The sequence below is a fragment of the Phalaenopsis equestris genome, unplaced genomic scaffold, assembly GCF_001263595.1.
Source record: "Phalaenopsis equestris unplaced genomic scaffold, ASM126359v1 Scaffold000114, whole genome shotgun sequence".
NCBI classification, from domain to species: Eukaryota; Viridiplantae; Streptophyta; class Magnoliopsida; order Asparagales; family Orchidaceae; genus Phalaenopsis; species Phalaenopsis equestris.
In genome coordinates this window covers 971876-984207 of record NW_018164556.1, presented here as the reverse complement: position 1 = coordinate 984207, position 12332 = coordinate 971876, and the positions used below count along the sequence as shown (strand labels likewise).

The following is a 12332-nucleotide window of genomic DNA, read 5'->3' as shown; positions in this document are numbered from 1 at the left end:
TTCAGATAGATGACCTATAAATAGTTGGCAGAAGGAAGTATCTTTGTTGAAACAATTTATCCCTAATATTTGCAGGAACTGAGCATTAGAGCTTAGGTACTACTTTTAAGATACTGATAATATGAACAAATTTTCATCATTTATAAGACTATTTAGAACTATGACTTTTGCTGTCTATACTATCCCTAAATTACAGTGATTTTTGAATAAATGATGATTATTTCTGTTCATTCATTGCTACCTACAGGTTGATATTCCAATATTGGTTGCAACGCAGTGGATGATTCCAGTTTTTGTTGCCATGACCTGTAAGTAGAAAACTAGAACTGTTAACCTATACATCCACATGTTTCCCTTCAAAACTCCATTTTAAGCTTGGTCACACTTCACCCATCCATCCAATTCCTCAGGCCTTGTCGCTTACTTGAGCTGGCGAATGCGACAGAAGCGGCGACGTCGAAGAAAAGGTTCTACATCAGGCAGGTCGTTAAATTTATCGTAGTTCTTACTATTATCAAGGACGAAAATTATCTTGCAGCCTCGAATCCTCGAATCACATTTTGAGGCCAGTTTAGCAGAATTAAGGTATTATTTTCTTAACTGCTACTGGTAATGTCAGAGGTTTGAACAAGAGAAGTGAACGCATCTTATACTTGGGTATAAGGTTTTGAACATTTCTGTCAAGATAGAAATGTTTTATAAGTAATTCCAGCTTTTAGGATGTGTTTGTTTGTACTGTTTGTTGTATAATGTTACCAATTAGCAAATAGCGCGTCTTTTTTTGCATTAGCTGCAATTCTTAGCAATTTTGTAGAGGGAAGAGCTGATTTCTGTTGTCTGCAATTTTTAGTAAGAAAATATAGTGACGAACGTTGGTTTAATGAATTTGTGAATTTATGCACTCTTTGGAGTGAATGTCAAAAGAAATTTGAAATTGTATTTATTATCTGTAATTGTAATTTATTCTTGTGTGTCACAAGCAGGAGTGTAAATGAATTGAGCTGAGCTCGTCATGTCCAACTTGAGTTCGACTCATTTGTCAACATAAAAGCTTGAGTTGGGCTCAACTAACGAGCATGAGCTCAGCCGACGAGCCGGCTTGCAAGTCCGAATAAAATTATCATAGAAGTTCACCGAAGAAGTTATGTAAGTGATCGATGGCTGGAGAGAATGAGAAGTGTCATGGCAGCTCATTGGAGAAGTTGCCACCGCGATTGGAATTTGGCTAGTCAGAGCTAGCTGAGCCGAGCTGACTAGCTCTATATAGTTTAATAAACAAGCTAGAGCTTGAGTTTTTAGTTTACGGCTTGATAAGCTCGACTCATGAAAATACATCACTTTAAAAGTTAAAATAATACTATTTTTAATGTGATGAAGTAAATATCAAATTTAGATATTAGATATGTGTATATATATATAAATCAGGTAGTATGTATATAAATGCCCCAAACTTTTTTTTATCATTTTTTAGTGTATCAAATATTTTTATGACTTAATATTTTATGCAAGTCAAACAAGATTTGATTTTTCAAACTTTTTACATGCCCGTTCTTTAATGAATCAAACATGCAATAAATCATTAACAAGATGTTCTTTTTGTCATTTGAACACGTTTTAAAGATAAATTTTATCAACTTCTAACAAAGAATATGTTTAGAAGACACTTAAACTTTACATAGAAAAAAAATTTATTTCATGCAAGCCATTGTTCACAATGAACTTGCTCATTAAGGTTTCGTTTGAAGAAACTTTGGACGTTCAACACGAAGTTCTTTTGAAAGGTGCGAGAAAAAAAATTTATTTCATGCAAGCCATTGTTCACTATGAACTTGCTCATTAAGGTTTCGTTTGAAGCAACTTGGACGTTCAACACGAAGTTCTTTTGAAAGGTGCATCTGTGGAATAAAGAAGGTACCCCACTGTCCAAAATGATAAAAAATTATAGTTCTTGCAAACAAAACTTTGAGAGAAAACGAAAACTTTCACAAACATCGGCGTTCACTACAACACAACGGAGGTTGAGCGTGTTCTCAAACAAAGCCTACAAAACTCAATCTTGTATTTGATTTCAAATCTTTTTATTAAACTGAGTTCAACATCGGTTCTATACAAAGTCAATATATAAAAACATATTACTAGACATAAATTATAAAATTTTGTGGGTCATATAATTAAACTCTTACAACACTTAAAAGATATATTATAAAAATCAGGAACATTTTTTATCATCAAGTCAAAGATAACCTTTGAAAATTTTAATACATTTAATAATAATAAATGCTATATTATTTCTAATCGGCCTAATCATATTTAGGTCAATATCTAGTTGTCGATAATTTAGGGTATGTTTTGGGCAGCTGTTGATTATTTATAATCTGTTGATAAGTAAATTATTTTGATAATCTGCAGATTATCAGAATAAGTTGACTTGTTATTTGAGACAGCTTATTCATAACAGCTTACTGGGAATTGTTGTTCGATAAATGACAATTCTGCCCTTGTTTGGTTAAGTTGTTTGCAACAAAACTGTATATGAAAAATATTAGATAAAACAGATGTCTCAAACTATTACGATTCAGTTACAAAAATTAAAATACATTGCTCACCATTTCGTGAGTATCAAAAGAAATAAAATAAGAAGATATACAATTACAATTACAAGTAAAAAAACTAAAACGTTCAATTTAAAATTCTGATGTCGTTTGTCCTCAGCGGCACTGTCCTCTTGTGAAACCACCGTAACACGATCACTGTCGACATGGGAGTATGTCGGAATGTCGGCCCAACAGAAGAAACTGCATCTTGCTGAAACACCCATGTGATAACCGTAGAATTGTCCCCTGAAATCCTAAAGCTCATGCTGCTACTGAGATAAAACAACACAAAAATGTAGTTTGTCAGATCATAAAATTAAATTAAGCTTTATATATGAGAACCGAAATAAAGGAAAATTGGTTCGACTGAAATACACAATTATTTTCCATCATTAATCGCTGACCTCGCACACCCACACAAAAAAGAAAAAAATAAAATAAAAACTAAACAAAACATAAACAAAACAAAACAAATAATTTAAAACAAAATGCAAATTCATACTACATTGAATTACATCCCAAATGAAAGATACGAAATTTTTTAATAAAACCATAAAATACAAATTCATACTATATAATGAATTACATCCCACCTAAACATATAATAAATAAAGAAGTGCGACTGAATCAACATCCAGATATAACATCTGCAATAGACTCCCTTAAAACAATCATCTCAGCTACACCTTCATTGTTTTGAGTATCAAATTCAATTGAATCGGTCTCATCCTCATGTAATGATTGACCAACGAGAGAATCTGAAGGTTCTACAAAGTCGATAAGTTGATCATCATCAGCCAAAGTGAAGTCCATATCTAATTGACAGGGATGTCGTTGGATGAAGTTGTGAAGTCCCATAGTGGCCACCACAATATGCACCTGTTTGAGAAATGAATATGATGACATATCACGTAAGATAACACATTTCTTCTTCCACACCCCAAATGTTCTTTCAATTACCCCGCGTAAAGAGAAATGTCGTTTGTTAAACATTTCTTTTCTGCCACGAATCGTGTCACTTGCTCGCTTAAAATCAAGAATATGGTATCTTGCGTCTGGATGGGGCTTCAAGTAGCCTCTCAGCATCGGATATCCGACATCAACCAAATAATACTTCCATATTATGAAAGACGATATTAATGAAAAAATATTAATGAAAAAATAATACATGTAATTTATAGGTTTAAGTGAGATGAACAAACATGGAGGTGGGTGACGGAAACACTGTGTTTTATTCCTAGTTGCATATGAAGAAAGACGATTGCCATGTGCACTTCCTTCACATCACGCCATTACAAATGTGAAACATATGTTGAAGTCACGCACTACCATGACATTTTGAGTACGCGATTTTTTCATGGCTTAGTGGTAGTCGGGCATCTACATGCGTATCATCGATTGCTCTAATGCAGTTCTGTTACTCCAAGATGATAAGTACTATGCAGCAACTGCAACATAAAACATTTCCATAATTCTATAACCATTGCCATTCTTAACTCCCCATTAAAGATTTCACACACCATAATGCAGAAATATAAAGATTTTCCAATTGCGCACACCTTCAACAGATGCCAATGGATCCAATATTAGGCTATGAAAATGAAATTACTGAATTATATAAACGCAGATGTTGATGCCATCCATGTGTAAGTTTCCATGGAATGAAAACAAACAAAGCAATGCAATGCAATGCAATGCAAGTCTATGCCAAAACAATGCAATTTATGTAAATATAAAGATAAAAGTAAGAACATGACCTTGCAATCGTGTCACTAGTCATAAAAATTATCTTACATATCCATAACCAAATTTTCAAATGCAACCAAAAGAGTTCATTATCTGATGAAACTGAAAAATGAGTTAGCGTGTCCCTCAAATTTCCTCAACTGCATGACTCACCTCATATACTTTTTCATATTGATACTGAACAACAACTCAGTTCATCAAAGAGTACTTGTGTTACCTCTTATGTCTCACACCACTATGAATTCGTGAGACATCCAACAAGTTGAATTAGGAAAACAGAAAAATAAAACAAATTTTTTTATTAACAAATCAAAATTTGGGATCTGTGGATCTGCTTCTCGACCTTCCATACTTCAACCAAAAAACCATCTACAACAGCAGATTTTTCAACTGCACCCACCCTCAACTGATGCCAATGGAGCCAGAGATGATCAAGTAGATGATCATCTACTCACTGTTTTGAAGCCAATATAAGGCTATGAAAATGAAATTACTGAAGTATGTAAGTGCTAACTATTTGTTTTTCGAACCTTTTACTTCATTTTGCCCATTGGCAGAACATGCAGAGGGGAAAATATATAAGCAACAAATGAAAGAGGTGTATTTTTTATGTTTTTCGGTTCTCTCGGCAACCATGACATTCGAAATTTGTCACTGCCATATTTTCAAAATGAATGCAACAAACTCAATTGAACACTTTCATCAGTCGGTATACCACCATTGCACCTAGTCAAGGCAATAGAAAAATAATTTGTTGCACAGCACTTATAGAAACACTTTTGACCCAAACTTTCCAATATTCAAACAATGGCAACACAAATGGTTCATAAACCAACATTCTCGTGCGAAATAATGAAACACAACAGAACTCTTAAATTTTGGGAAAAAGAAAAATGCTTCCTCCCAACTCCACCAGCAAAAACAAATTAGCAGAGAGAATGGTAATAGGAAACGATATCGCAGCTAGGCAATAGGACATCATACCTCGTATGACACGGTAACGATCACGGTGAGGGTGAAGAGCAGAAAAATCGGAGAGGGAGAGAGCGAGGGAGAGCAAAAACAAGAGGGGCACATGAGGAATTCCCTACCCTAATGCGAGTTGCAGACATAGGATGCGGGACCATTCCCGCAATCGTGCTTATTAACAAAATCATAATGCACGATGCTGGCAGCACGAAAACACGTGACGAACGTTTTTTCCAAACAGTGCAATGACATTCTCAAAACACCGCCGCACCCCAATAATCCCCACCGAAAGGACCCTTAACCGCGAAAAGCTTTTTGTCCGGGTAGTCCATAATCATCAAGTATCATTAACATAAGCAAGCAATGAATTCTTACATTTATACCACTCAAATGCTTCTGATTTATATATCGCATGCAAAATATTAAAGTTATCTTAATATAATCTAAATAATATAATAATATTTAAATATATACTTTTTAAATTTACGATTTTTAATTTATTTATTTATTTTTTTTTTTTTGAATAGCATTCTCATTATAAATCAAAATTTCGAAACATGAAATTTTCTTCATTTTAATTTAAATGCCTTATTTCTAACCATTTAATCAAAATCAAAAAATTAAAATTGAACGATATTAAAACCGTCCAGTTCTTTAGAAACATGTAATGTAATTAAACAAAAAAAGAAAAATAAAAAAACAAAAAAGATATCAAACAAAACAGAGTCTTCCATAAATAACAATAAAACAACAATATTGCACAAATTTATGGAAATAATCCCACAGTACAAACGAACTCATCAAGACTTGTTAAAACAAAGATAGATAAAAAGCGAGGAACATGATGAGTTACAGGAGAAATATTTCAATTTTGAAAACAAATTTGGTGACTAAGCTGCAGCCTTCTCAGTTTCATCTTAGCACTCACAACCTGATGACGAGCGCTGCTGCCTGTTGCTGCCTGCCACATCAATGGTATCCGGAATATATCTACGCAGCCAACAAAACAATCATTCAATCAATGTCAAATGACCAATTAAGCTTTAGCTTTGGTTTTATTTATGGAAGATTTATATAGACATCACTCATTTCCTATGTATTTGTATCTTCAACCTATACTTCAATGTTTAGGTACACATGCCAACTTACTTGTGCGTCAAAAGGTGTATTTCGCTTTTAAAAAGTTAAAATAATGTTATTTTATATGTGATATAAAAACAAAGTTTAGGTGTTGGGCATGTAGATAGAAAAGAATTGAGTGGCGTGTACGCAAATGCCCAACTTTGATCTAAAACTGGGATGAAGTTAACTCACATTTCTTCTTCGGGTTCATTCTTGAGAGCATTCTTCGCTATGCATTGAAAGGCGGCCTCCACATTGAATCCTTCTTTGGCAGATGTCTCGAAGTAGGGAATGTTGCCCTTCGAAGCACACCAAGCTTTCGCCTTTTTCTCCGAAACCTGAAAATGGTGGAAGTTCGTCCGGTGGAAGTTTTGAAACCAAAGACCGGAATGTAATGATGGATTTAAAAACTGTAGTAATGGATGAAAGTACGCACCGCACGACTATTGCCGCCATCGATGTCTATCTTGTTTCCCAGAACGACAAATGGAAAGTTTTCTGGGTCTGACGGGCTAGCCTGATGAAAAGAGAGGATTTATCTCAATTTTGGAAGGAAATTTACATAGCCAGCACACAATCCTTATGTATTTCTATATCTCACACCAACGCTTCTTATTTACACACACAGCACTTTGGTAGTCCAAATTTATGCATAAAAAGCTGTATTTCATTTTTAAAAGGTGGCAATAGTGCATATTTTTTTATGTGATATTAAAAATTTGAGTGATATGTGTGCAAAGATGAAAGTTTAGGTGTGAGATGTAAATACTTGAGGATTGTGTGCTATGTATGTAAATGCCCCTTTTGAAAAATTAACTGCTGGACCGCTGAAGTTTAAGAATTACCTGGATCAAAAATTCCTCACGCCAATTGTTCAGGTTTTCAAATGATTTTGCAACATTAACATCATAAACAAGAACACAACAATCTGCGCCGCGATAGAAAGCCACTCCGAGGCTCTGAAATCTTTCCTGACCAGCTGTGTCCCATATCTGGGGCACATAATAAGATAATCTCAATAGAATATAAAGGTTAGAGATTGTCGAAAGGAGAATAATAATAGGAAGGGAAGCATTCTTTGGATACTTAATTGGTTTTGTTGATAGAAAATATGTTCATAAAAAAGATTTTATTTTCACTCATTATTAGTATGAAAATGAAATGAGCACTATTAAGAGTTTTAAGAAGGTTTGCGGTGTTTAAAATCAATATTAATTTCTAATTACATCTTATCAAATAATGAATTTAACAAACTTCACCATTTCTCAACAAATGCTTTCTAACCTCAAGCAACCAAATTAACTCTTAGTAGTCATTTTAGAAAGCGGATTTTTTTTTTAAACATGCAGTTAGTTAACACTCATGGAAAAGACCAACCTTTCTAGTTCTACAAATAAGACCCACACTTTGCAATCGGGTAATCCGGTTTTGTTTGCATCAATAAGGTTTTTATCTGTTTTTATGAATGAAATTGGGCGAGTTTCTTGGTAGAAAGACTGATATAAATTGCAATGAATGCACCTAAAATCAGCAAAAAAAATGACCAGGATTGAAAAAAACGAGAATTGCACTACTACAGCTGCGTAAACTTGGGCAAAGCACTAGGTTATTGCAGAAACTAGCAAAAAATTCATAGGATTGCAAATAACATGAAAGCGCAAAAACTCAATTAGAATTTGAAGTTACACCCTCGTTGAGTAGATTAAAGGCGAATTAGAGTAACTCCATTAGTAAAAAGTCATATATATTTTCAAAAGAAGTTGGTCATCCTAAGCTCAAACCACGAAATGGCACAAACTTTGGTATTATTGATACATCTAGCTTGTTACAAGATCTTCTTGTGATAAACTTGTATAAACTCCAAGTATAGTCTTACTTCCAAGATACACAAGAGATGTGTATTATACCATGTTCAATAGAAATCAAATTATAAATGATCAGAACATTTCACACATTTCCTTTGGAAATTCATTGCCCTTAAAGCAAACCAGCAAAGAGCACAAGCCTGAGGCATCGATACATAAGGCTTGTCAGAGTATATTCTTGTAATAAACATGTATAAACTCCAAATTATGATCTCAATATCAAGATAAACAGGCGCTGAAGTTCTAAACCAACTATGTTATCTGTAACAAAAAATGCGATAAGTTAGTTCACCTTAAATATCCTCTACAAACACCTACAAAACCAATACAATAAGATATGATCTTAAAGGGATAATTGAAAGCTCTTTGATCATTTCATAACTATTTCTAATATTAGATAATAGTCCTGCATATATATCTTTACTAAGTAAAATATACCTTTAACAAATATCTTTATTTCTTGATGAACTCGAAATCAATTCTTATTTTACTTAATCTTATGTCATCTCCAGATCAATAAATATCATAAAATATCATCCTCTTGGCATGAAATCAAAATTAAAACATCTAATAACATAAATTTCTTATATCTACGTTCCATTTTATCCTTCCATATTTAGATGATCATCATACCTTGTCATCTACTTTTATCTACTACTAAAATACTTAAACCATTTGGCACCCTATAATCTTTAATATTCAATTGAAAAGATTTGTTAACAAAGCACTCTCTCATAAATCTCTAAATCTCAAAAGGTACAATCTTCACCTTTTTGGATCTCTCTCTCTCTCTCTCTCTCTCTCTCTATATATATATATATATATAATGAAAATTATGTTGTTCATTATGCTCTTCGAACTAATTTCTTAAAACTCACATTTAATAATTTATAAGCATAAAATTTGCATATTTTTCTCATCTTAACCTTTAATCAGAATCCAACTATCTTTATTTTCAGTATATCTAATTTTATCAAAACCTCTAAACTTCTTATCTATTGCCTCGAATCTTTATTTATCCTTCTATAGTACAAAGTCAAATATATAAATCGTTAAAAGATAGCTTTTGTTTTACTTGCTACACTCTTTGAAAAGGCCTCTAATTTCTTATAATTATTATAATACATTTAATTTTTATAAATTTTAAAAGTATATTTCTACATTATTTAAAAATTTAAAGCAAAATGCAACAACTATAAGCAACTCAGCGTGAAAAGTTATCCTTGAAACCTTTTGGCTATTTCACTTTACCTACACAATGAACCTTTCCAGTTATTAGTATATGTATAATCTGTGTAAAATATTATCATCATCACCATTTTATCATTAGCCTTATCCCAATTATTTGAAGTTCGCTTTAAGAATCATTCTCCCTGTATTCATATTAAGCACAAATCTTCCTGAAATAGCATACCCTAGTAAAAACAAATAAGTTAAGAAAAAATGAAGTAAAAAAGAATCATTTTTGTGATGTAAATGCACTACATGTGCCACTTAAACCACAACAACTAAAAATGAAGAGTATAAAAGTATTTTCATTTTGAATCTAACTAATAGGAAATGGAATTACCTAAGAAATGCTTAATGCATTTTTCCATTCGCAATCCTTTGCCCAACGTTAGCAAGGAAATGATAGAAAATTTATAAGAACAAAAAAATAAAAAAAAATGCTGAGCCTCCATGCAACCAAAGTGAGGCAAAACAAATTTTATTATCAATTCATCATTACCATTTTCCTGTACATTTAATTTCTTATACATCCTCCAAACCAAATAAAGCCTAATAGAACTGTTTAACTAACTCCAATAACAATTAAAGTTTTTATTTTTAGACACCCATGAAACAAACAACATCATTTAACTGGTAAAACCTGGAACACCCACTCAACAACAGCATCATCTCAGAACAAACAGCAAAACAAGCAATTCAAGGCTTCAAGAAATGGAATCTCAAAGGAAAAGAAAAATAATCTTCAAACAAAAATCAAACTTCTGACGGAAAAAAAAAACAATACAAACAAGAAAGTCAAATCACCCCAACAGCAAAAGAAAGAACGCACCTGTAATGTAAAAAGCCTGTCCTCAAACTGGATCTCCTTTGTCAAAAAATCAGCCCCAATTGTTGCTTTATACTGATTACTAAACTTTTTACTCACATATCTATACGGAATCAATCAAGGCAAAAACTTTCTTAATCGTAACAAAAAAAAAGCATTTTTTTTAACCCAGGAATTGAAAGTGTATTAGCAATCAAAACAAACTCAAGGATACTGGTTCATCAAAGACGTTTTGCCCACCCTGCCATAGATTCAGAAACAGACATATTAGAAAAAGGGGGAAAAAGAAAAATGAACTCTTTAGGTAAACCACAAAGGGGTCGAATCACTCACCCGCTGTCGCCGAGTATGATGACTTTAAGAAGCATACGTCTACGGGACGCCATGGGTAGAGAAGCCTAGGCGGGTCGATGGGGCCGATTGGCTCTTCCTAGGGTTTGCTTCCCTCTTCGAGAAAAATTCCGAAATCTGCACAGCCGAGGTAAGCCAACGAAGAACGAAAACTTGTTCTAAATTGCGAAATTGTTTCTGCATTGGTTGGGCAGATGACTTCGTAGAATGCCCCTTGTTTTAGAGAAAATTACGAAAATGGTTTCGGTTGCCTCCCGATATCCAGCCGTGATCAATCTGGATCCAACTAATCTTACCTTGACTATTGTTTCCCTGCTTTATTTTGAGCTCCACTTAGAGTTAACAACTAAATAAAACTTCTCCATTTTAATTATTTAGATTGTTACATACATACCAATCAAATTTGTATGAATTTATGTATCTAACACCTAATCTTTAATTTATATACATACCGGTGGTCACTGCTTCTATGACACACTCACCCTCTGGGTCATTGCTTTCGCAACATACTCATTTCCACTTGTGTTGCATTTGCATGCATCGTCGCCACACCGTCAGCGCATTCGTCATTTGTATATGTCATCGTATACTAGTGACGAATGTTTGTTATCTCATGATAGCATCCTACATTGTCATCTTACACTGGCTCATTTTTGTATTTACATGGTTCTTCTATCATCACTACGACAAAATTAGCTCGTTAGCTTAGTGACCCTCCGTTGGTCACGACGTGACATTTAGTATTTTTTTACGCGAGGTTGTCTTGGTAGGCAATACTAGCTATCTCACCGTGGGCCATTGCGTGTATGTTGTGCCAATGTTCCTAGGGGTCTAGATGCCCCTTAGGCTTTCTATTTCTTAGGAACAATTTTAAAAATATAAAAATTCACATATTATATTACTTTGTGCATCGTATTTTCAAAATCTTTTGTGAAATTATGTGCATCCCTACCTTAAATCATATGTAAGGTCAACCTTTTCTTAAATTTTTCTATAAAACTTGCATCTAGTGGTGCCTCTTAGAATACTTGGATCCTTAGGATTGGGCGGGAGACAACGACCCCATCAAAACACATGCTAGCTTTCTGACATAACCCTGCACTCACTTATATGTTGTGTTAGGACACTACGTTAGATGGTGTGTTAGGCTAAGGACTAGGGTGTTAGGTAGACTTTTTGATGTCCTGACTATAGTCTGCTGGTTTGGTTGACCTAACTAGGCATCACCTTTTGTGCTTATGACTAACTCTTTTCTGCAAGTGCCACTAAGCTCCTTCCACCAGGCATGACTCATATGCATTGCATGTTGGTAACTTTTTCTGCTAACCTTATTTTCATGCAGGTCAAGTTTTTTTTTTTTTTTTCCTTACTTTTTCTATGTATTTTTAGAGCCCTTAGAAGAGTCATGTATTAGTTTTAAGGTACGTGCATGGATTACGAGGTTTCAGACGAGCGAAATCACGTAACGGAACTGGAAGCTGCTTGCTTGTGTCTCATACCTTAATTCTAAATCTCATTTATGTATTGAATTAAGACCAGACGTGCACTTGAGCGGTGTCTGACCGCATTTTTTTATTTTTGGGATATATTGTCGACCCAGCGACACTCAAACTTTTATTATTTTATATC

The 12332-nt window shown here is 33.8% G+C and overlaps 1 protein-coding gene and 1 long non-coding RNA gene across 2 annotated transcripts; one reads left to right on the top strand and one right to left on the bottom strand.

The window, feature by feature from the left end:
• The first annotated feature begins 230 nt into the window (after positions 1–230).
• On the top strand, positions 231–881 carry LOC110020971. The gene is made up of 2 exons (XR_002293589.1): positions 231–308; positions 411–881. It is a non-coding gene; the product is annotated as an uncharacterized LOC110020971 (long non-coding RNA).
• Positions 882–6187: 5306 nt separating this feature from the next.
• On the bottom strand, positions 6188–10864 carry LOC110021020 (ras-related protein Rab7). The gene is made up of 7 exons (XM_020719339.1): positions 10686–10864; positions 10567–10593; positions 10356–10455; positions 7277–7423; positions 6868–6948; positions 6624–6769; positions 6188–6299 (listed from the first exon to the last, which is right to left on the bottom strand). The coding sequence occupies exons 1-7, from the start codon at positions 10736–10738 to the stop codon at positions 6227–6229; spliced, it is 627 nt and encodes a 208-aa protein (XP_020574998.1). The 5' UTR covers positions 10739–10864; the 3' UTR covers positions 6188–6226.
• Between the last annotated feature and the right edge of the window lie 1468 nt (positions 10865–12332).